Source organism: Euprymna scolopes, chromosome 10 (assembly GCF_053919585.1).
Source record: "Euprymna scolopes isolate OS-2025 chromosome 10, ASM5391958v1, whole genome shotgun sequence".
In the NCBI taxonomy this organism is placed as follows: Eukaryota; Metazoa; Mollusca; class Cephalopoda; order Sepiida; family Sepiolidae; genus Euprymna; species Euprymna scolopes.
Window position 1 is genome coordinate 64,807,112 of NC_136491.1, and position 27,321 is coordinate 64,834,432.

The following is a 27,321-nucleotide window of genomic DNA, read 5'->3' on the forward strand; positions in this document are numbered from 1 at the left end:
TACATAGTTTGAAGTTGATTTTAGTTTAGACATAATGGTTAAAAGTCAATTTGCAGTTTTTTTTTTGGGGGGGGCATTAGAAATAAAACATTTTTGATTCTTGGATGCTTAAGATATAAGGTTGTGTAATTTTAAGAATTTTTTTAAATTTAAACATTTGGTGCTAAAAACAAATCAGTGAAATTTTAATATTTTATCAGTTCAAAATATTTGCTGAAAATTAATTCCACAGAAAGTTTTTCATCCGTGTTCACTAAAACCGTAAAAAAATATTTTACTTTCTAAACTATTTAATTGAAAATGTGGAAGACAATCTTCTATTATATAAAATGAACTTTGTGTGTATGGATTTGTTCCCTATGGACTCGGAAATGCTTCTTTTTTTTTTTTTTAAATTCACCCGGGTGAACTTTTGTATTGGAATGCATCAGATAAGTATTGAAAATCAAAAAAATCTGATTAAAGAAGTAAGTCCAATTTTGACTAAAGTTAACACTTTTATACAACCTAACATTACAAGTGCATTTGAGAAGTTTTATCACCACACAAGCAGAAAATCCCAACGATAAAATCAAATGCAGATCATTTGATAAGTCAGGGATGCATTCGAAATAAATGTTTCTTTTTAAAGCACAATTGAAACATGATACTTGACTTGCATTTTAAACTTTAAGTGAATCCATTATTTACAGATAATTTTATAAAATCAACAGTGCAATATAGACTACAATATATGTGCAGTGAGGTATTCTCCTTGTACCATGGGGAGGGGGGGGGTCACTAAGTATGAGAAGATGGACTATTTGTTGATCCAATTCAATCTCTGCTAATACATATATATATATATATATATATAAAATGTGTGTGCATATATTTTCTCATATTTTAGCAGAAGGAAGAAAATAAAGAGTGGGAAGAAGTAACTCCTATCAACAATTAAAAAACAAAAAATATTGTTGAAATATTTTTTGTTGTTAATAGAAATAATTTAACATTAACTAAAATCTATCAAATTATGGCAATTGTGCAGTATAGTTAACAAAAAGAACGCAAAAAAAAAGGTCTTTTCAGTTTTGACACCTTTTAAGCATTTTTTTTTTTTTTTTTTAGATTTAGTATTTTTGCCTCATAAGATCAAAACGGCACCTGTATTTTACTCTAAAGATTTGATGCAAGTTTCAACAATTGTAAAATTAAAACCAAAACTAATAGCTGTCACGATTTACTGAAACTGTTTTTAAGTTCATCTTTATTCCAAAATAATTATTTCAGCCTGACAATGAATCCTTATTTTTACAAGCCTTAAAATATACAAAATTCCAAAACGGAGAAGCTATGCAAGTCTATAAAAGATTAGATTTTCTTGAATTTGATAAAAATTATTTATTGTAAATTTGTTTTTCACTTCTTTTTTGTTTACTGTACAATTACCATTACATTAACTAATTTTGATTATTTCAATTGTTGATTTGATTTTACAAAGTTTTAACTGATTTTAACACAAATTTCCAATGTATTATTTTTAATAATTTGATTAAAAAAAAAACAAAACAACAAAGCTTTAAGTATAACTCATTTTTAAAGTTCAATTTTAAATGCACATCAGATATTTGCTTTTATTTGGAAATGAAGGATATCTGTAGTCAGCATTTTTTTTTTTATTAACACTGACCTTCAATATTCACTTATCAAAGTATTTTCTAGCCTTTTCATTGGAACGTAAATGTTGTTGCTCTTATTAAAGAAATCTTTACGTTTTTTTTCATATTTTAACTTGATTACTAACACAAAAATGAGGCAAATCTTCAGTAGTACCAAAATGTTGAACAATAGAATCTCGGAATTTCTGAGATCAAATTCAATATCTCAAGATGCAAAGTGTCTCTTAGAGGTCAAATTCTTTATTAAAACCCGATATATATATATATCAGTTGAGTTTTTTTTTTTTTTTTTTTTTCTTGCTCTAACATTGATATTAAAAGCCTACTTTTTTCTATTTAAAGGTTAATGGAACAAACTTAATATTAATAGTTATGGATATGAGAGTGATTACATGAATGAACTAATTTGCGTATTCCTTTGAAAAATGAGGGTTAATTAATCATTTTTATGGTTTCTTATTAGATAACTGGTTTTATTTCACTATTTAGCTGAATTCTATTTATGCATAGTTTTTACATTCTGCATAATTGCAGAGAATTTAAGATGAAAACGTTCTAGCACACAGAAATTATATAAGGTGTGTGTGTGTGTGCGCGCGCGAAAAGTCTCTACCAAACTCCTCTCTAAATATTCGACCCATAGCACACTTGATTTGGTTTTTAGTCAGTAAAATCTATTTTAGCCTTTTTTTATCCTGTGCATTCACTAATTAAAAGTTATAGGTTAAATGTTATTTTTTTGCAGTTTTTGTATATGTACGGATTTAGGTTATACATTAATGAATAAGGCTGGAGAGCTATGTTTTGTTTTCTATTCTAACTGATGGTACACAAATCATTTTTTAAACTTTTATATATTAGGTACAATATGATAATAAATACAAAATCTGTATCTGTATGTATTTTACGACTGGGCATTGCTGGGTGGTCTGCTAGTACCTTGTCCATGTGTGCACGAAAAGTCTACCAAACTCCTCTCTGAATATTTGATCTGCAGAGTTAAAATTTGATATATAGAGTATTTGAACCTGTAGCACACTTTGGTCTTTAGTTAGCAAAAATTGCTGCTGAGGGGTCAAAATTGGAAACAAAACAGTTGACCTTGGAAGGATAAGTTTAATAAACATTTTTGCACATGCGTAAAATTAAACAGTCATAGCTCACTTAATTTTTAATCTTTTGTATCCATCTATGAGTAGCTCAGATGTTAACAATGCTGGAGAAGTAAATAACGTCTGGAATGCTGAATGTTTTGGTTTTGATTCTAGTGAATGCTATCAAAGTTATATTTTTTATAACTTTTGAAATCATTACTATAACTATCATTGGATAATAATTAATACAGAATTGACTCTATAATAAAGAAATCTGCATGAATTAAAATATAATATTTATGCATATTTTACAACTGAGAAATGCCATATATATATATATATATTATATATATATATATATATATAAAGAATACTTGGATGTTTGGGCATTTAAATGTAAATAATTTTACTTTTCATTCTGGTTGTCAGTCTCTATCCACATTACTTTATTAAAAAAATGACAGTCAATTTATCCCATATTTCATTGATCATTATAGCTTTCGAACTAAACATTTAAATGCTAATCTGTTTGCCAAGCACTTAGGCCAATTCATGATGTGTGTCGTTAGAAAATATCCATTTCAAGTTTTCTTCTGGTTCAGCAACTCCTAACACAATCATGCACGAGGGGTAATTTCACTCACACATTTACTCCGAAAATTACTTACATCACCAGAATTGTTGTCATTACATTTTGAACATAGCACCATTTGTATTTCTTTTTTGCACTATTCCTTTTGTCTGTTTCAACTTAAATGATGACCAATTTCTGGTCAAGTTCCAAACATTCTGATATTTTATTCAGAATGCTTTCTTCCACATTCCAGTTTCACTGAATATAAGAATAACGGTTTTATAAAACTAACAATCACTCCAGTATTAATACTTGTACATAATTTCTTTTTATTTAAGTTCATTCACAAAAAACGGTTTACTAACAAAATTTTACTGAGTCAAGCTACTCTTTCAGATTCTCTCTTTTCCCTTATGAGAACGTAATTTTATTCAAGAATATTAAATTACATTCAAGATTCTATTTCTGAACGGTTTAATAAAATTGTCTGCCAAGACTGTTTTTTTTTTTTTAAACATATATTTCTTACTTCTTAAATTCTTTAATCGCACAGTGTTGGGACGGTTGGAATCACATCATTAAAAACATTATGATTCTCTTATATTTTTAAATTGAACTGTTTGTTTGAAGTGAGATTAATGCTGTCAAAAATTTATGATAAAAACGTCAAAGAACTTTTCATAACATTTAATGATATACAAGAATTTTATTAACTACTTTAAAAGATAATCTTTATTTATCTTAAGGCGTTTTCTTATTCTGTCACATACATAGGCCAATGATTAGTTATGTTTGCACTGCTGCGAAACTTTAGGTGTTGCGAGGTAACATTGTTTTCATTTGTGAGCAAAGTTTATTTATATATAAAACAGCCTAACTATGTCAAGTCCATAAAAAAAGTTGATAAATACTTAACCCTTAGAGAAAAAAGATTTTACAGTGCTCTCATTGTGAGAAAATCATGTTAAAAATTAGTGGTTCTTCCAACTGGTGACTAAAAAAAAAAAAAAAAAAAAAAAAAAAAAAAAAAAAAAAAAAAGGGCGCTTATCTTTTGGCAATTTTTTTTTTTTTTTTTTTTTTTTTTATCGACACTCTTCCATTAGTAAATGAATGAAAAATCTCATTAGTAAATTAAAACTGTCTTGTCAACCTTTATATATTTTTTAAATAAAACAAGCAAAGTCAAATTATTTAAACAATAAAAGGTTTAATAGAACAATATATGTACTTTCTATTTTCTAAACGAAGGCTGTTTCAGGAAATATTTCTAAAACTAAAGTGAAACTAATCACGTGGTATCAGTTCACAAAACTTTGACAGTCAGTCGGTTTTTTTGAAGTATCCAAAAACAAAAACTTTAGAACTACATATTATGCTGACTGACGGTTCCACTTAAGGTCTTTCAAAAACTACAAAAGAAAACAATCATTTTGCTATCTATTAAATAAATGCAGTAATTTCATTTTTTTTCTTTTAGAAATTTACATTTCATTAAAATATTTTGTGAAATGATGCAATTACATGTTTCTTTTGGAACTTTGCACAACAAAAACATGAAAAATTTATTTAAAAAAGGAAAAAAGTTTAACTTTTCTTTTTTTAATCCTTTGAACCCTAACTTTGCAAACTGGTAAATGTTACCTTACGCTATAAGAGAACACCGTCCACTCTAATTTGTTTTTTTAGGGATATTCGAGATCGCTGACAATGAATTTGATAATCAAACCCGCTGCAAATTTACCGTTTGCATGGTATGAACCCCTAGACCATGGGACTATTTTGTGCCATTTCACCGCCTTCAGTAATATTTTTCTTACATGATACGTTTGCGTGCAAACGGGCATAGTGGGGTATCTTATATCGCATAGGAATCTTTAAGCGGTCATTTCAAATAAAGTTAAAAAAAAAATGTGGTTTATTTATTTTTTTTTTTTGTCTTACGTAGTTTTAATGCTTTTTAATTGATCTAAAAAAAGTTTTCACAAGCGGTTTACAAAAACATAACCAAATATTTTTATGTTTTCCGTTCTTTAACATGTGCGCCCAAGCACCACCACCACCACAATTTTTGTGAAATAGTAAGTGTCAGCGTATTACTTATGGAAAAACGGTTAATTAAACTGCAGAAGCACCTGTTAATGAAATACCCCCCCACCGCCACACAAAAAAAAAAAGAACGAAAAACGTGTTTGGTGCTTATGTTTTTGCAAACCGCTCATGAAAACTTTATTTTTTGACCAATTAAAAAAGCATTAAAAACTGTGTTAGACGAAAATCAAATGAACCACTTTTTTTTTTTTTTTTTTTTTTAACTTATTAGAAAGATTCCTACATGATGTGATAAGATACTTCACTATGCCCATTCGCACACAAACGTATCATGTAAGAAAAACACTACTGAAGGCGATGAAATGGCACAAAATAGTCCCAAAGTCTAGGGGTTCATACCATGCAAATGGTAAATTTGCGGCAGGTTTGATTATCAGATTTGTTGTCAGTGACCTCGAATACCATTAAAAACAAATTAGAGTGATCAGTGTCCCGTCGTAGCATAAGGTAATGTTTACCTGCAAACTAACTAGTCACTCAGAGCCGTTCAACTAAAGGACAGAAGGAGCTTGGTCGACATTCACAGATGCCTGGTATTACAGCCGTGATATGAACATAGGTAAATGTTTCCCAACCCCTAACAAAAAATAAAAAGGTTGTCAGAAACAGCATTAAGACGGAGATGATTTTGAAAGTTCAATAAATGACTTATGTAACAATAGAAATAAACAATTACCAAAGATTTACTTTTTTTACATAGAAATAAAGAGGTAAATTAAGACATTAAATAAGAATAAAAATTAAAGGATGCTAAGTATATAATTATATAATAAAAATAATTCTAGAAATAAACCAATTTATTTAAATTTCAAAAATAACATTGTTAAAAATATTTTTTTAAAAGTCGAATAAATAGGAATAATTTGAGACAATTGAATATAAGAGGCTAAAAATTTAACTAAAGATTTAGTTATTTTTAAATTTCATTTAAAAATCAGTTAGCGATTGAAAAAAGTTAAATTTTAAAGTTATTGAAAATAAAGAGAAAATAAAACAAAAAAATGAATATCAAAAGATAAACAAAACATGTTATTCTCCTTGAAATTTGATATTGTATTTTTGTTGAATTAATCATGACTGACTTTTTCTTTATATTTAATATATAAAATAACTCCTGAAATTGATTGTTATTAATTTGATGGTGCATGAAACATGGTTAAAATATTTGTTTTGACTTATCTTCAATGAAAAAAAATTTTACGAAAATAATCAAATAGTTTTCGAAATTTCCTTAATTGTATTTCCACTTTTTTGCTGTACCAAATTTTTTTCGTTACACAAAAACTTTCGATTATATAATGGTATCTTTCAAAGTAACAATTCCATGGGAATCGGAATCGTTAATCAACATTTTCCTGGAATCGGAATCAGGAAAAATTTAGGAATCGTCCCAAAACTAACTGTACACATATTCAACAGATGCCTATTTGGAAAAGCTTTCGATTTTTTAAAACTTGATTGATACACACATTTGCTTGATCATTACAACATGTATTTTTTATAAAATCACTCTTGTATACAAAGACATTTTTATTTACTTTTTACTGACTTTTGATAATTTGTATTTCCCATTTCAAAACTTTTCCAATAATGTTACTCTTGACCTTCGTGTTAAGGTTCAGTGAACCTAAAAATTGGAGGTTGCATTGGTAACCTCATAATTCAAAAAATGAGAAAAAAAAATTAATTTTGCTTTTTCTTTTTTTAAGGTACTGAATTGACTTTTACTCCACCTTCCTTAACTATTTTTATCAATTTATCTTTTGTTCATTAGCAATTAAACTTCCCTCATACATCCTCTCCATCTGTTTTGCATTAATATCATGGTGTCTTTCTTCAGGTTGAACAACCATAAGCAAGAAATAATTTAATAGTTAGTTCATAGAAGTAATCTACTTTCCCAGGCAATATCAAGAGAAAAATTAGTTAAATTTTTTTATATTTTCTTGTAAATAAATTGAATGAGAATTTTTTGTTGTTAAATTTTTACTTTTTTTTTTAAATATTTTTTTCTCATTGTTATGTACCATTCCATAATGAGAACTATTTGTGAATTATGTCAATCACTAATGTTTGGACACATTTTTTAATAGTATTTAATGTGAGTGATAACATATAGAATGTTGATCATAATCCAATTATTGAAAAGTTAATACTTGTTCAACTTAAAAAAAAAAAATTGTTTTTTTTTTTTATATAAAAGAAAGGATGCAAACTGGCACTTTGACTAAGATCAAAGTGTGAGATTTTTTTTTTTTTGCTACGGCACTTTATCTGTTCTGTCTTCATTCAGTGGAAAAAAAAGTTCTAAACCTCTTTTTCGAGAACTAGGGGGCAGATATAGCAAACATTGTCTTATTTTTTATATTTAACTGGCTTTACAAACTTATTTTTCGTAATTCAAACAATCTAACACAAGCTTAATTATGGACCAAATGAATCCCATATTTTCTAGTATGTTTACAAATTGTAAAAGATTAATTTTCTAAATCAGATTAAAAATATTCCAAATTGACATTTGGATTATATTTCATCTTCAGTAAAATTGTTTCAAATACCCTGCTGCTTCGGCATTCAATCAACAGCTGCTTCTTCAGATTAATCAAACATCTTCACAAGAAAGAAAGACACTGACAGTTTTTATAGAGATTAATATGTTAAAACAAAAACAAATGGTCTAACAACAAAGTTAGACATAATTTCCTCAGAATTTGTATGAAATTTTAAAATAATTTCTTAGACTTTCTATAATTTTTCTTTTTATGCAGCCTCAACAATTTCCAAAAATAAAAATAAAAACTTGAGAAATCAAAGTTTGGCTTGTCATTCAGAACTGCATTTACATTTGCAACAAAGAATTTGTATTAGTCAAGAACAAACAATTGAAAAGATTCAGATTATTGGATTTACTAAATTGACCCAATAAAATTTGAAAGATGTTTGATATGAATAAAAATAATTTTCCTCATTAAAAATGGAATTAGGAAATTTCAAGATTAGAAGGTGAACTCACCTACAGCAAGGTTATCAATTTGTTGTCGCAGTTCTACTTGACTCTCTCTAAAAAATATAAATAAAACCATTATGTAAATTTGTATTAATTCAGAAAATAAAATCACTCCCTCCCTTTCTCTTATTCCAGCTACAATTTAGACAAGAAAAAGTTTTTGCTATTCCATGTTGGATTAGATGAGCTTGAATAAATATGAAAAAGAAGCTGAAAAACAAACATTTATTCAAAGGATAAACAAAGACCCTTAGGTCTTTTAAGAGATAATGAATACAACAAAACATTGGTGAAAATTTCTAGATTTTGCACAAAAAAAAAAAAAAAAAAAAAAAAAATGGTAAAAACATTCAATATGTGTTTTAATATATAATATAAGTTTAAAAATTTCTACTGCTATTATTGAAGACATTATGTGAAAATGAGTTTTAAAAAGAACATATATTAGAAAAAATTTAAAAAGACACTTTGATTTATAGTTTTTTTTTGTTTTTTTTAATATAATTCAAATATATATTTTTCTTAATAATATTTATCCGTTTTTTTTTATCTGTTCATCCCTCCCACTGTTAACATTATTCACTTCCCCTCATTAATTCTTTTATTTGCCATTTATTTACATAATTATGCAAACAAGATCCAAACCTTTACTAGTATACTATACTCTCCAGGTCTAGATGGTTTGTCTATATAAGCAAATGTTTCCTCCGATCTCATATTTTTGCTTGTCTGGGAAGGTATCATGATAAATGAACATATACTACATGGAACCCCAAAGGAAGAGGTAATGACTGAAAGGATGGTTTCATGATGAACAACACTCAAGAGGACTTAATGCCTGGGAGGATGATATAACAGAATGCTACACTCCTCAGCAAAAGGAGAAAGATGATATCATGAAGAATGAAAATTATACTGCCTGTTCTAAAAAAAAAAAAAAAGATAATACCTGGAAGGATCACCCCATAAAAGATAATAACTGTATTCGGTATCATAGTTGGGAAAAGAGTTTCAGAACAGATACATTTCCTCCCTCAAAAGATAATGTAATATACTTTTTTGTTTCAAGGATTGTATGGTGGAACAGTTTTAAAATTTCTACTGCTATTAATGAAGACATTATGTGAAAATGAGCTGCAACCTAACTCACAATTGTAGAGTATTCAAGGGTTCTTTTTAGAATGTTTACTGTCTCCTTCATTGCCTTAAGTTGTACTTCATGAACACTTGGACAGCCAAAGATGGATTCCAGGTAGATTGAAAGACCTGTTGCACTTATCACTACTGGTATTATATCTATTTGGTTTAGCCTCCATGTTGTTTTGTGGGTATCATTTTGTTATTTTCTTCTTTCTCAGGCCTATTTAATCTTTAAGCCAGTTTGATGATGGAGGTTTGCTGGGACAGGGTTTCTCAGTGGAGTTGAGCCACACATCTTATGTTTACATCTTTCGAGTTATGTATTGTCCCAGACTGATGATGGTTGCTCTAAAGGCTTGATTGATTTCTGTTAGACCTAAGCCACCTGCTTTTCTTGGTAAAAACATTTTATTCATCAGTTTTGATGTATGGGAATGGAGTTGTCCACACAAGCAAACCTTTAGGCAAACACAATTATTGCCCCTTTAACTCTGGTAATATCATTCTTGGTCTCAATGGGGGTGATACAGCTATCTTCACTTTTGGTTTATATTATTCATTCCCTTTCTTCGTTGGACATCAAAGAGTGCAGATAAACGCTCTCCAGTCTGGTGAACACCATTCTGATTTGACGGCGAGGTCAGGGGCAAAGACTACAAATGCAAGTAAGTTACTTAGAATCTCTCACTGAACTCTTACTATCATTTTTGTATCTGCTGTAAATAAACATATTTGGTGGTGTCTATAATACCGGCATATTTTGTGTCTTCATTCCATGGCAAAGGAGACCATGTGATTTCTCTTTAATCTCCTAATTGACAACAGTGGTAATCTGTCCCCCACTACGAGGATGGCTAACACAATCCATCCTCTACAGATATGTGACTTTATTGATTGTATCTTTTTGGTCTTTACATCAAGATTGTTGAGCTCTCATTGGGGTCAATCAACTATACCAAACCCACAAGTTACAACTGTTATTGCAAGTTGGTTAATTGCTGTAATTTTGTTCGTTAAGTTAACTGACTTGTAGATTTTCTTTAGTCGCTTTATATATTCTGTTCTTATTCTCTCGCATGAACTTGTGTTGGATTTGGGAGTTTTCTTCAATGCCTAGATATTTGTAAGTGACATCACTAGCAAGATCTTCAATTGCTTCTTCGTTTGTCAACTCGATGACTTGTGAGTGAACTTTCTTACTCTTCTTCATGGTACATTTCTTGCATTTATCTAGACTAAATTCAACATATCATTAGAGAAGTTATGGACTATTATTTGAGCTTTTGGTTTGACTGCATATAATTTTAGGTCATTCATAAACAACTTGTTGCTATTTTTGCTTCTGTCTCTACTCAGGTCATATCCTATAAAGTTAAGTTCTTTTAGGATATGACCTGAGAGCATTATCTCATGTCCTTTAAGGAGAAGAATTCCTAGGAGAACAGTTTTAGAACAACAGAACCAATACTATACTACTCACCCCCATTAAAAAGATAATTAAATCAGTTTTTTTTTTCTTTTTCATTCACTTGAAAATTAATATCCATTTTTATGGTTCCTTGACCTTTTGGCTAAGGTCAATATGCCTAATTTGTTGTAAATATAAATTTTTATATTTTTGCAAATTTAAAGTGTAGTATCTGTTGTCAGTATTCCAACACCATTAAAATATTGCGCATGTATAAAAAATATGACAATGCAAAATTACAACTCTATATTACATCATTAATTCATTAGAAGCTGTTTATAAAATAAATATGCAAATTAAGACCAAACAATATCTGTGGTATTTGCAGTTCACCATATATACGATATTACAAAAAAGTATGTTGTATAAGTGAATTGAATAAACACAATCTGTTTTGGCATTAATATAGTTAAGGAAGATGGAGAAAACTTACATTTATTGATTTATATAATGTAGTAGCAGGACCCGGTTTCCAACATTGCCTTGGTCCTGGATATGACCTTAAACTATATCCAGTGGTGAGGCCCCAGCTTGCAGGCTTTGGGGAGTGTGGAGCCACCCTTTAATTACCATTGCTCCCAGGTCCACTGTAACCCAGAGTGGTAGTACCTGTTAGAGTTCCAATTATGGGTTAAAACAAATATATTCTATTAAAAAATTTTTCTTCAAAATCTTTGGATTCGACATTAAATAACTTGAAAAAGGTTGATATGCCGTAAAACAAAAACAAATAACCAACCAACATTGCCCAAAGTAATACTGAAGAATGCTAACTAAAAAAATTATGAAGTATTCTTTTTGAATGAATGTATGTATTCATTTTTATGAAGTGGACCTTCATTGCTTGCCATAGAATTAGTGATGTCATAATTTTGTGTGTACTTTACTGGTCTGTTTATAGGCATTATTTGCAAATAGATCAAAAACGTAAAATATAAGTAATGGAAGTAATGCATATTTTGAAAAAATAGGAAATGTTTTTATTCAAAATTCTATGATTAAAACAACATTTCTGAAGAATGGAATAGAGTTCTTTTTTTGTTTGTTTCGTTGCAATTCAGCAAATCATAGTATGAATTAATATTTTTTGTGTCAAATCATTATATTGAATGTATGTATGCATATACAAATTTCATATTAACATAAAAAGTTAATGTAACCTCAGCATGTATAATGTTAAAATTTTAACATTATACATGCTGGGGTTACATTTACTTTTTTATGTTTACTATAAATTCATATATGCATATATTTATTCAAAAAGAATACTTCATATTTTGTCAGTGTTCGAAAATACAAACTGTTAATCTGAAGAGCAACTATTTCAGTTCTTAATGATTATTGGCAATTGATGATTGTCATTTATTCTGTTCAACCAAGAATAAGAAAGAGCCGTTTGTTATTTCAAGTTTTAGTTAAATATAAAAAATGGATTTATTTAAGAAGGCAAATAATTAACTGGCTATATATGGTTGTGAAAAAAAAATACCCAGTGGTGTCTGTCCATGGGAGGACTAAATTTAAAGAGGAAAATGTTGGCTACTACCTAGGTGGGATTACATATATGATGAGAATCGTAGGGAATAAATGATAATATTTATTAAACGATGATGGCATGTGCATATTCTTGCATGAAAAAAAAACACAGTATTTGCTGGAAATGGTGAGCATGAAAGATGTGCGTAGGAATTGCATTTTCCTATACTGTCGATAGCTATAACGGATGGGATGTTTGTGTCACTGTGTCCACATAAATAACCTATGACTTCTTTGTTCTATTTTAATGGATATCTCTTTTTTTCTTTTTTACCTAAACATTTATGATACTATAAAGAATCCCTCTTTCCTGTTTTAGTAGATGATAGATGCTATCATTTGTGATGTAATTTAAATTATAAAATAATTTTGTGTTACCATTTTATTTTTGTATCAAAAGTTTCTATATTTAGATTAAGAATAAGCAGTACTCATCCAGAACTCAACTTCGCATCTGGCAAGTTTTACAAACAAGTTTTAATGAAATTATGAAAGTCATTACAACGAAAAAAAAAATTTTTTTAATTAAAAATGAATTACAGTATATTGTGAAGAAAATAATGAACGAACCTCTTGTAAAGATTAAAGAACAAATATCAACAAAAACTTTTTTTAAGTAAAAAGAACCCCACTACAAAACACATTTGTTAAAACAAATTTCTTTGAAAAAAAAAAAAAAAAAAAAAATATCCATTTTTTTTCAGTTGTTTTCATGCTTTCATCATAAAATTTTACAAGTTTTTTATTGTAAATAAAAAAATAAAAAAAATTATTGGAAACTTTGTGAAAGAAAAACTTTTTATATACTTTTCTTGAAATTGAAAGAACTATCATTACAATGTTATTCAGAATACCCCCCCCCCCCAAAAAAAAAACCTTTTCTCACAGAAGATAGAAAATCATGTATTTGTGAATGACTTCATCTTAAAAGCATTATCAGTTCACGTACTAAAAAATGTTTGGTCTCCAATGCAGACAAAACAAAAAGAACACAAAATATGGTTTCTTTTCGAATTCGTGTTGTGAAGAAAAAATGATATTCTAAAAGAATTTGCCAAATTTTATCCAAAAATGTTTGCATTCATATGTGGGTATATATACATATATAAACCTAAAGTTGCCTTAGTCCATCTTAGATAACCTCTTAGTCACCACACTCCAAGACAGTTTCCAATGGTTTATGCTAGAAACCAGCATTTCCAAATCACAAACATTGACCGATGATATAGTAAGACAAAATCTACAGGAACATTTCTAATATTTTGCAAATTCTTTTTGTTACAAGTAACATTCTTTACTTAAGGAACATTCTAAAATTCAGTAGTTTTCAATATTCCTCAGGGATTTGAATTTTATAGAAAACAACTTATTGTCATGTACTGAACTTATTACATTTTCACATGCATCAAAGTCTTTACATAAAAAAGAAAAATGGTATAAAACGATCAGTATGTCCATCATGGATTTTTAAATGTTCCATCCATCAACAAATCTATCCATTTATTAGTCTGTCGGTATTTTGAATTTGCATCGTTAAGTGCACAAATTAAATGAAATATTTTAAATATGACTAAAAGTCAAGACCGGGAGGAAATATACACATTCTACAGATATTGGGTTTGCATCCTTCGTAACTGAATCATAAACTCATAGACATAATCTTTCCATTTCCACGATTCAAAAATAATAAATTCTCCCTTCTCAAATTCTGCCAATTCTCATTGGCAGAGAGCTGGCAATTTGATTATTCCAGAATGTACCTCTTAATACATAAACACGCCAGAACCTTTCAAATATGGCGGCACTCTCTACAAGAGATAATCATTTAAAAAAAAAATAAATAAAAAATAAACCAAATACAAACATAACAGCTCATAAACAGAAAATTAAATACTGATAACCTTACACTTATTTATGCGCACATTAACATGCCACTATCCTCCCCCCCCCCTAAAAAAAACTGAAAAAAATTATATATATATATATATATATATGTACCATTGTTTATTTTTCAATTTCGGAGCGGCTTAGCAAATCTTACATGATGCTATGTTTTGGTTTTCTTTTACTTTGCATTATATAACTAGATGTTTTTTTGGTTTTAAATCTTTTTAATACTTTTTTTACATTTATTTTTAATGTGAGGGATTCACATTACTTACATATTTTCCTACGATTAGCTAGATTTCAATAATGTTACTTATCTTGTCTGCATAGGTTTTCGACTATGATAGCAAGCAAGAGAGGGAGAGAGAGGAAATAAAAACTGGGTAATTGTGCATAAAACCAAACCCTAACTTTCAACCACACCAGCAGGTCTGTCAATTAAGGTATGGAGGCACAAAACGAGTACAATACTTCCGCTATTCTTGAAAACTACTTATATATTTGGGAAAAATATTAAGATTTTTTTGTTAATATATTTTTTCAAACAGTCACTTTTTTAAATGCACTTTATTAAATATACTTTACTTAACCTGCGTAATCTATTACGATTGTTGCCAATTTAAAAATAAATGTTTCGCCAATATCATCTGGATTTATACTTATGTTGTTTGAATTGAATGTTTTTTGTAACATATGTGAAATATTCACATTTTAAAACTTAAAATATAGTAACAATAAAAATATTTTATGTTTATTTTTTTTCCACACCCTCTTATAATAAAAATATACAGAACTACGTAAACATTTTTATCAATTGATTTTTAAAAATTTTTTAACTACATATCTTTTCAAATAACTTTATTATTTACAGAAATATGAAAAGAAAACAATGAATGTGTCACATTTTTTAGTTTTAGTAGTTTCAAAAACGTGAATGTGCAACAGAAAATAGTTTAACAGTTTTATAATGTGAATATTTCTAAATATGTTAAAAATAAACATAATCAAGTAGATGATATTGCTGAAACATTTTTTAAATCGGCAACGATCGTAATAGATTGTACAGATTATAATTATGTAATAGATTATAAAGAATATTTAAATAAAGTACATTAAAAAAAAACCCAAAAAACATAACTATATTTAAAAAAAAACAAAACGCAAATATGTTTGAAAAAATATATTAACAAAAAATATCTTAATATTTTGCCCAAATATAGAAGTACTTTTGAAGAATAGCAGAAGTATTGTATCCATTTTATGCTTCCATACCTCGATTGACAGACCTGTCAGCATGTTTAAAAGTTAGGGTCTGATTTTATGCACAATCACAAATTTATTTTTTTTTTACACTGATTACTTACGCTACAGTTTTAACAAACTATCACATAGGGAAACAATTATTTGTTATATAATTGTTTTCACCAATTTTTAATTCTGTGAAATATTTTATTTCATTTTCTTTTCCGGACTGATTCTCGAGATTGCACACACGCTAACTTTTTGGGGGGTGAGTGGGGAATAAATTTATACATTAGGTCCACCTCCACAATTTTCTTTAGAATGACAACTTATGTTTTGAACTAGCCTGATTAAGAAAATCTCATTCAAATTTTGCAGAAACAAGTACTTATAGAGATATAAACCTGTATTATGTACTGTAATTCACTGGCTGCCAGGTTTGTATGCATGTGCGATAAACAAATCTACTTCTTTCCTATCGACACTACCTCCCTCCCTTTTTTTTTTTTTGCATTTGTGGGTTGGTATGCTTACGATTATCAGTTAAATTTGAGGAAATTATTCCCCCTTCCAAAAAAAAAAGGAAAAAAAAAGGGGGGGGGGTCTACTCCAAAAGACATTCTTTAAATGGAGATCTATTCTGAACGCCGTTCTTAAGCTGGTGAGTTGGTGATGTATTCTGAAAGCCGTTCTTAACTTGGGGAGTTTGAGATGTCTATTCCAAATGTTGATCTTAACATGAAAATACTCAAAGAAGATAGGTTAAAAAAAGTTGTAATTGTTTTGTTTTACACTTTAAAAAAAAACATAAAACTGGAATTTATTTCAATACTATTGGTGAAAAAGTTGAAAAGAAGAGAAAGACTTGAACAACAAACAGAAACAGCTAGAACTGCTACCACTGATTTCGATCACTCTAAACAGTTCATATACAGTGAGAATCCTTAACTTCTAAAACTTGTTTTTACTTTCCATTATCATTCTAATGGACCATTTTTCATAATTTTATTAATTCATACTGATTCACACATTCCCTTAACTGCTTTTTTTAAAAATTCAAACAGTACCTGCATGTTATCGCACCAAAACCAGCACTAATCACCAGTGAAAGCCAGATTATTTTATTTTGGCCATGACCGCCAGTGTCCACAATTGTTCAGGAACAGCAGTGCCCATCACCACCACCACCAACAACAACAACTGTAGTTTACTTTTTTGCAAGGTGGTGGGCAGACTTCCACTAGGCAATGCTGGTTAACGGGTCCTGCTAGTTTCAAATATAGAAACACCAGCACAGTATTGCATATGTTTTATGATAAAATATATCAGTATTCATTTCACATATTGAAACATAGTAATCTTATTTTCCAAACTTCAGAGGATCAATATCGCAAAAAACATTTATGCCAAACTTGAAAAGGTATGGATTTTCTTTTTTTGTACAAATACAAAATCTTAAAAGATCAAAAGTCCAGACAGAGTCTTGCTAAATAATGGTATGAAAGAAAGACTTGTTTAGAATCATTCATATTTAACTTCCACAGCGTTCTAATGAAGAATTGGTACTTATGGAAAGCAAACAAGACTGTACTTGTTATAGAACTCAAGAAATTTCTTTCTCTCCTGATGTGACACGAAGAGGAAGTTTCTAAGGAATATCAAATTCACAAATAGTCCTGAATCGCAAATCTATCCTGCTCAGGTGAGATTCTTTTTTAAATGATGGCAGTTTTTTTTTTTCTTGAGCATTTTTTTTTCACACAAAATGCCTGATATTCCAAAATTCTGATAAGCCTCATCTCGCTTAATTCTGATGTAATGAAAAATGGCGTGTGAAGCTGTTTATGCTGTACATAAATTAAGAAACTAATAACGATAGATCAAATTTTATAATTTTACTATCTAGTCAACAGAAAAAGATGATCATCATAGACCTTATGGGGCATCATAAGAATATTCCAATTAAGGTACTTCTTGACATTGTACAATATCTATGAAAGCTCTTAGTGAGAATCCTCCAAGAATTCACATAGCTTTTGATTTAATGCAAACACCATAAAATCACACGAGTTTAGCTGTCATAATGAATGTGTAGGGATTTAAAATATACTAAAACACCCGCGACTGGATCATAATTTTTTATGTATTAAAAAAAATAAATAAATAAAACTCATTTCATGAGGTAATCTATATTATGTAAATTTTTTTTTTTAACTTACAAAAAATGTGCTGCATATCCATTCATAAATCAATTCTGTCTTTAATTCATCTAGAAATTTAAATGTTAAAAAAAAAAAAAAAAAAAAAAAAAAAAAAAAAAAAAAAGCCTTATACAACTCCTTAATTAGGATGCCTCTAATTCACACTAGCCCATTTCAGTGGCAGTATGTGTTTGGGGTGAATTGAAGTAAAATAAATAATTGCAAAAAATTCAATGAACTCTGCCTAAGCAAGTATCAAATAACTCCAGACTTATGTTGAAGCAAAACAAAAGTGATATTTTAAACAAAAGAAAATTGCTAGATATGAATTCTCATTATCAGTAAGAGAATAGACAGATGTACTGCCACGGTGGTATCTAACCAAAAGAAAGAAAAAGTAAAACGGTGATAATTTTTAATTTATGCAGAAAAAAAGTGATATGAAATTATTGATTAAATTAAACAAGGACTTATAGGTTGGCTTGAATGAGAATTAAAAGTTAAATTAACAAGAAAAGTTGATCATTCATTAAAAAAATATATATACATATTACAAGAGTTTAGACATCATATCAAGTTGACAAAGCAGGAGGGGAGAGTTGAGTGTTAGACTTCAAAGTAAGTTGTAAAATGGAATTATAAAATTAACAGTTGTACAGGTGTGAAAAGTTGATGAGGAAAATTATAAAGAAAAGATAACAATTTTTCTTTCTCAACAATCGATTAAGAATATATGGCAAGAATAGAAATGCTGTAGCATATTGATAAAGCAGGAGGGAAGGGTCACCCAACAATCAAAACAAATATTTGGACAGTGTAATTGTTATTAGCAACATTGTTCAGGAGAGCCAATAAAAATTTTTTATGGGAATCGCCCCAGACAAGGCATGAAACCACTTGATGTAAGGAGCTGAAAAAGAAAAGAAAACAACAAAAAAAAACTTCAATACTTAGATTCCGACCCAGAAAACAGCAATTCTTCCACTTTTGTCAGAAATATTCATGGAATGTGAATTGAAATAAAGAACCAATATCATTATTTCTTTCCACATTTTCAAGATAAAACCACTGGCAGATTAAAGTGACAAATAGTTAACCTGAGGCAACTTAACTAGAGCATTATCACTGTCGACCAAGGGAAGAGTGAAATGATATAACCATTTGACATATGAACAATGACAGGCTTAGTTCTGATTTTACTACAGAGGAAGATTAAATCTAGGCATGGCAAAAAAAAAAAAAAAAAAAAAAAAAAAAAGGGGGGGGGGTAGAAAAAACAAATTATTGTTTTGTTTTTTTTAATGAATTAAAATCTATTAAAATCCATTATTCTTGAGCAACTGTTACTTTTTTTTCCAGAAAGAGAAAAGCCTGAATTTTATATGAAAAGCAGAATATAAAACTTTTTCTATTATTTTTAACAAAATTTAAAAAAAAATAAAAAAACATTCACCGCCATTTTTGTCTCGATGTTTTAAGTTTTTTCAAATCAATTTTTTTTTGTCTAAATAAGATTTAGGATGATTCGCTATAAGAATATACAAAAATTTTATAACATAAGCACCTGAATTTCAAATAATTTCATCTTTTATCTTGGTCTATAGATTTCGCATGATAAAATTAAAAAATCCAAAATTTAATGATAGTTTGGAAGAAGCTACGGTAGCCTCTACACGAATAAATGAAGTCATTTAGTTCTGTAAATTTCCATGTATTTTTAACGTTTGTTTTGACGATTAAGTGAAGAATCAATTTTATAAGGATTTAATTTTTTCATAAGCGATACATATTTGTTGCTTACATAACCCTGAAATTAAACAACAATGAGGCTGGCCAGTAACAGATGGGTGATCATTTTGGGAATGCTAGGTGCCGTATGTGTTTTGACCCTGTTTTGCCATCAGAACTAAGTGTTTGTGAACGAGAGAGTGTGGTAGATGCAAGTCCCCCACATTTTAAACTAAATCAAGTGCAAGTCAAAGCAAAAAGGAAAAGGGGGGAGATAACTATTGTATTGCATAGGTGAGGAAATATCAAATAATGACAAATTGTCAAAATAAATTATTGTATTTTTAGCAAAATGCGCAGTTATCAATTTTTTCCTTTATTGGCATTGATTCTCCAAAGTATTTTCTGTTTAATGGGGATTAAGTAAAGATTAGATACCTCGTAGCAGAAGACAAAGATTGGCGAACATTTCAAGTGACACCGGTTGTTCGACCTTGACATTGCTGGTGGTTGTTTGTAAACACGTCAAATAGCAGACATAGTCAAATGTTTGCAAGCAAGACTTTTTAAAAAATATATTTACAAAACTTTAAGATTTAAAAGAAAAAATATATATTTACAAAACATTTTCTTTAATATTAAATATTTACAAAACTTAAGGATTAAAAAATTTTTTTTCTATTTACACAAAACTTTTTAGTGTAAGTAACAAAACTAATGTAAATTTAACAAGATATTTAAATAAATGGGTGTCTTCCTGAGTGCGTTTTTTTAAATACATTTACAGAACTTTAATAAAACTAATAATAATTAATATAATTATAATAAAAATTAAAAAAAGAAATAAAAAGAATGAACTATATCAATTGCAAAACATTAGAAACTGAAAATTTCGGGCACCAAACTTACTTGTACTTAATTTCTCTTTATGGAGAAGCAAGCAAATAGCAAGTTTTTTTTTTTTAAATAAAAATATTTTTATCTTGTGATACTACACTTCATCTTTATAAAAAAAGTTATAAAAGATATGTGAATAAAAATATATTTTAAAAAATCTCGATTGTTTTGCTTATACTTGTGATTTTATTATACATGAAAATTGCCTCAGTCTAGAAGGATATCTCCTTCACCGACCACCTACATACATCGCACTGTAAATAATTACATCGTATTAAAAACGCACAAAGAAACACACACACACACACACACACACACACACACACACACACTGTACATAAAAATTAATCTTGGTCACAAAAATCTGAACAAGTCAGTTATATTTGTTTTTGCCATTAAAAAGTTTTATTATAATAATTTTTATTTAAATTTTTTTAAAATTATGTATTTTTTAATTGACATCATCCAAAATTCTCAGTTATAACGTCGGTTTATTTATTTATTTGATATTTTATGACCTGCCCCAGCGTAGTATAAACACCCTCCAACCACCCCATGTTAAGAACGGCTTTCGGAATAAACACCTCCCAACCTCCGCATGTTAAGAACGGCTTTTGAAGTTGGAGGTGTTTATTCCGAAAGCTGTTCTTAACATAGGGAGATTGGAATGTTTATAATACGTTGGGGCACGTCGTCAAAATTTACCATTTATTTATATTATTAGTTTTATTAAAAAGTTCTGTAAATATATAAAAAGAACATACTCAGAAAGACACCCATTTATTTAAATATATTTTGTTTAAATACATTTGTCTTCTTACTTACATCAAAAAGTTTTGCGTAAATAGAAAAGTTTTTTTTATCCGTAAAAGTTTTGTAAATATTTAATATTAAAGAAAATGTTTTGTAAATATCGAATTGATCGCGAACTTTTAACCATGTCTGCTATTTGACATGTTTACAAACAACCAACGGCAATTTCAAAGTCAAACAACCGATGTCACTTGAAATGTTCGCCAATCTTTGTCTTCTGCTACAAGGTATCTAATCTTTACTTGATCCTTTAATGGTATATTAGCAAGAATTGGCTCACTAAAAGAAAATTATTAATTTATTTTTCAAAGATTTAAAAGTAGTGTTTTTCTTTGATAATTTGAAAGCATAATTATTATTAACATATTCAATGAATTTCACACTTTAAAACACAAAAGATGAAAATGGATTCAAAATTCGGATTTTCAACCTAAAAATCTGATACGTGCAGTTGTGTTTTTTTGTTGTTATTTTTTAGCATCACCCTCTCCACAATAATACCCACAAATAAAGAAGGGGGGGGAGGTTGTAGACAAAAAAATATATATCTAATATCGATTATGAAAAAAAAAGTACACCATTATAAATCTCATTTTTCACTTAATAATTGGTGAAAATTTAGTATCGATTGGATAATTACTTGATTTCTAGTAGATTTTAAAGAGAGACTCCTTCAAAAAATACTTCCTCCTTCCGTTTTGGCCGTGCCTAATTAAATCTAGATAGATGTGTGCAGAAAAGAATACTTCGATGTTATGGTCACATTGAAAGGATAGATTAGGTTAGTAAATGTAGAACAGTCAAGTTAAAAGGTTCAGTCCACAGGGGAAGACCAAAAAAGACATGAGAGGAAGTGAAAAGTAAATTTGAGAAAAAACAGGATAGATGAAAACCTGGGAAGAGATAGGTTAATTTGGAAGTCAATTTCTTAAGTCATCCAATGCATGCGATCATGTAAAACAAATGTTAAACCAAATATGATGAAGTTTTTGGCAGGAATACACCCCCACCCCCCTAAAAAAATATTTGCATACAACATGGACCCCAACCCCCCCAAAAATATTCTTAATTCCATAATGCGTATGTACAATACAATTTTTTTTCAATATTTTAATGTCTTATTAAATGTAAATGTCTTTTTACAAGTATCAAATATTTTTTGATAAATGTTACCTTAAACTACAACGTTAGATTTTTAGATGAAAGGGATTACTCTCCCTCCGCCCCACACTCTTCCCAAGAAACAGGTATTAATATCATCCAAATGGTAAACTTGTTCCGGATTTTCACTTGTGCTTTATTTGTTTTTGGACTAATTTCAAAATTAGTTACATGAATTCACATGTAATTACTTAAAAAAGGTACCGTGCTGAAATAACATTATTTTGAAACCTATTTAACATTGGAAGAGGAGGGTGTTTTCTAACTAACTATATTTTCACCTAATAATTTTATAAAAAAAAGATATCGTAAAACTTGAATTTAATTTGGAAATACTATTTAAAAAATAGCGTGGGTCGTTAAATGTAAAAGCACCTGTAAAAAGTTGAAAAAAAAAAAAAATCATTAAAAAAAAAAATGACTGAGGTAGGGGGCACAGACCGAATATTTTTCAAAGTGACAAGTCGCAAAAAAAAAATAAAAAATAAAATAAAATAATGGCGGGGTAGAGTGGGCTGAAGAAGCCAACATTAAAATGAGGCTGTAAATCTGTTCTAAAAAAAATGGAGGGTCGATTTATTGTATGTGAAACCGATACCCTTCCAAATTTTGCTTTTTTTTTTTTTTCAATTTCTTTTTATTAATCTGGTAGCTTAGTGTCCAATTGATAATAATCCGGAGAAATAGTTGAAAAATAAATTGAAAAAAGTGAATAGGAAAAAATTTGTAAGGTGTGGAGGTTCAGATGCACCCATTCATTAACTAATAAGTAATCTGTATATATAAAAGCGAAAATGTGTGTGTATTTTTGTGTATGTCCGCAAAAGGCTTTTTTCATTGCGCTTCTCGGTCGGCTCACTCCTTAAAACTTTTTATATACTGTCTAAATCATAATATCTACGATTTAAGAACGGGGATCACGACTATCTTTAATTTGCCTGACTTTTACAAGCTATTTTCAAGATATTTTTCAATCGCCGCGTCTTTGAAATGCGAATGATGGGGGCGGGGGGAAACAGAAACGCAAAACTAGGTCAAACATCATGCGACTTAACTTTCTCGCACCTGTATATTTCACTTTATAAACGCTAACTTATAACAGTTATCACTTTCTCTCCCCTCGTGGCAGAGATGGCTAGATCTTTTTTCCATTTTGCTTCGGGGTTCAAGCCTACCTTCCTACTAAACCTTTTTTTTCTTTTACACCTAGCCAACGTTTTTTTTTTTTTTTTTTTTCTTTAAACAGGGTTGTTTTGATCTACCTCCACCCCAACACACATACACACCTTCAAACACCCGGGCAACGGCAGGTACCCCCCCCCCACTAGTCTAATATATAAAAGGCAAAATGTGTGTTTGTATGTCTCCCCAAAAAACTTTTCTCAGTGGCATCGGATCGTAATGTGAAATTAAAAAAAAAACAAAAAAAAAAAACGGTTAATTATTTCATACAGATATGATTGTTTAAAAGAAGGGAGGGTCGCAAAAAATTTTTCTTTTTTAAACGACTTTGGCAACCACGCATGCACGTCTAGCATTTGTTCTTAAATTGGTTTAAAGAGAAAACAAACGTTATTTCAATGAACATATAAGTTATTTGTCATTTTTTTTCGTTTGCTTCTTTATTTTCCTGTTTTTATTTCTTATTTTTCCATGCTTTTTTTTATGCCTCGCATTTGCTCCTTACTACACCACCTCTCCATACCCAGGCAACGCCGGGTACTCCTCCTAGTCTTTATAATATAAAAGCGAAAATGTGTGTGTATGCTTTTTTTGTATGTCCAGCAAAGGCTTTTGGAGGGGGGGGGGAGCTCGGGGAGGGATTACCATTTCTTAGAACTTTTTATGTACTCCTTAGATTATAATATCTATGATTTGCAAAGGGACGTTGTGTCTATCTTTTATTTGAGCGAGTTTTATTTTATAAAATTCCCTCTATTCTGTCTTCTCACGTGTTTGTTCGTGTTTACAGTATAAAAGCAAAACCAAAAATTGAAAGCAAAGTCATATTCTCGGCCTTTCGTGCTGGGACATCCAAAAAGCAATGAGCTTTGATCAATAGGAGGAAAACCCTTCATATTAGACAATTGCTATTAATTTGGACACTCCCCTTTTTATGGGGGGGGGCTGGTTTTCCTCAACATCTTGGGGAAACAAATACGCAGAAAGCTTCAAGCTTAACTGGCTTGCAGCCAAAGTTAATTTCAACAATTCTCCCTTCCTCTGCTCTCTTAGCGTCACAATAAGATATCACATTTTCTTTCACTTTATTTTCTGCCTTCGCCTCACTTTTTTTTTCCTACACACACACACACACACACACACACACACACACACACACACACAATGCCAGGCACCCCTGCTAGTCTATTATATAAAATGCAAAATGTGTGTATGTGTATATGTCTGCCAAAAACTTTCAACAGATGAGTTGGATTGTGACAAAATTCGTATCATTTTAAAGCTCAATGTTTCGGACAACAAATCTTGAAAAATTGGCCAAAAACATTAATTTTTTTACTGTCAAGTGGGCTGTTTTTTTTTTAAATTTTTTTTTTTTTATAAGGATCATTTTTTCGTTGACATTTTAAAATAATTTTTTTTACAAGGAAGAATCATTTTTTCGTTGACATTTTTGCAAGTCATTGAAACCTCGCACCAACGACGCCGCATAAAACACGTTATTTTGACCACCTGTGACGTCACAATCGCAGTGGGCGCATCAATAAGACTGTTTGCTTTTTTTTCACCTCCTTTTCCTCTGATGCATTACAGGTTCGAGCTTGCCTACTACTAATTTTCTTTATTTTTTGCTCAACCAACACCCTTACACACCCGGGCAACTCTGGGTACCTAGGCTAGTCTAGAATATAAAAAGCAAAATGTGTGTGTGTGTGCATGTCAAAAACTTTTGACACACGCAACCAACACTGACAAAATCGGTATCATTGGAAAGATCTGACCTTCGGACGACAAATATCCAAAAACTGGCCAAAAACATTAATTCTGTGCTGGTCAATAGAGCCGTTCTTTGCAAGGAGGGGTAATTTTTTTCATCGACATTTTTGCAAAGAAATCGTATGCTTTGCAATGATTAAGCTTATTTCGAGCACTCGTTGTGGCGACTAAAACGGTTCCTCTTTTTCACCTCCTTTCTTGTTAGCATTACAGGTTCAAGCCTGGCTACTGCTGCAATTTTTTTTTTTTTTTTTTTTTAGGGCTCCATTGCTCATTACCCTTACCATAAAACCTCTCCACACTCGAGCAATGCCGGGTACCCCCCGCTAGTGGAGAATAAAAAATGAACACTAATTAGGGACAAAGTTAATGTTATAGCGAGACGAGAACTGAAGAGAAAACGGTATAAGAGCAACTTGTCCCTGAAGAAAAAAAATGGCATCGTTAGGTGACATTGTGTTGAAACATGTTCTCGAGTCTTTCGCAATTCCTAAAAGTGCGTACCCTAATATTGATAGAGATTACGTCCCTTCTCATTGCAGAAGCATGTGACAAGCTCAAAAAAGGGGAATAGAAAAGCACAGAAGGCATGAACACTTCTCAATTCAGAGATGCACTTTGAAAAACATTTTCTTTTCAATAAAATAAATAACAGTAGCAAAAGAAGAACCGAATATATTTTTATAATTAAAACTTTTCTTTGTAAAACATGATTTTCTTCAGAATAAACAAAAAAAAACAATTAGGTATTCTTTTCCTTTAAGACCCGTCTCACGGCAAAAGATATTTACATGCTCTGTGAAATCCTTACGACATATACAACACACTGTCATATATCTTTTCCATCATTAAGAAATGATTTTCATGATATGAAGAAATTATTTTTTTCAAAAATAAGGAATCACTTTTTGCATAAATTTAATGTAAAATGATTACCCACTTTCTGTCTACCTAGTGATAATTTTTTGTTGTTGTTTTTTGGGCTGCCTGAAAGCTGTTTTGGTAAATTTTTACTTAGTTTCCACCTTAATCACCTTCAACTGGTTTTTGGGTATGCTGCAAACGATTATTGAATTTAAATTTGCCACAAACAAGTAGTTTCCAGATATTAAACAATGCAATTCTTTGTTATGTGCAAGTGCGCGTACAGAAATGACCACTGCTAATAACAAAGAATTACACTGTTAATGCAGAAAACTACTGGTTTGCGGCAAAAAATATGCACACGCTTGTGTATAGAAATGGTTACCACTGATAACATAAGGAATTACATTGCTTAATATCTGGAAACTGACAATCCGACATTCTTCGAAGCAAGATTGGCAAAACACTCTTTAACCCTATATTACATAAAAGGGAACCAAATTTGCCTAATCAATGTTACAGCTACCTACAGGAATTTTTCTGGTGTGTTGAAGAATTAAACACAATTTCTTCAGTAATATAATGTACTGGATTCGTCATTATTATGCAGTTTAAATTTCATTTAATTTTGATATTTATTTACTAAACTAGCGGGGGTACCCGGCGTTGCCAGAGTGTTTGTTTCTGGGACGGGGGGGAGTTTTAAAAAAATGTTATGGTAGGTAAGTAGGAAGGATCAAACCCGGAGTCATGAGTAAAAGTAGGAAAATAAAGTGTGAAAAAAAACAAAAAAAAAACATCTGCAACGTTAACAGTTCGGCCACCAAGAAAAGTCCATTCCAGTTGTTTAGGAAAAAAAAAAAAAAAAAAAAAACGAAAATATAATGTGAATTGTCCAGCACGCTAACCACTGCAGCTTAGTTTAGTGATTTTAAATAACTTCACATGAAAGAACTACGAAGCCAAATCGGTGTTCTCTT

The 27,321-nt window shown here is 29.9% G+C and overlaps 1 protein-coding gene across 1 annotated transcript in view; it reads right to left on the reverse strand.

Moving 5' to 3' along the window:
- Window positions 1–27,321, reverse strand: part of LOC145286025 (SNARE-associated protein Snapin-like) — a 34,595-nt gene that overhangs the window by 1,832 nt on the left and 5,442 nt on the right. The window contains exon 2 of the mRNA XM_080134644.1: window positions 8,453–8,499. Coding sequence (XP_079990770.1) covers window positions 8,453–8,499 — 47 coding nt within the window. The remainder of the gene's footprint in view (window positions 1–8,452; window positions 8,500–27,321) is intronic.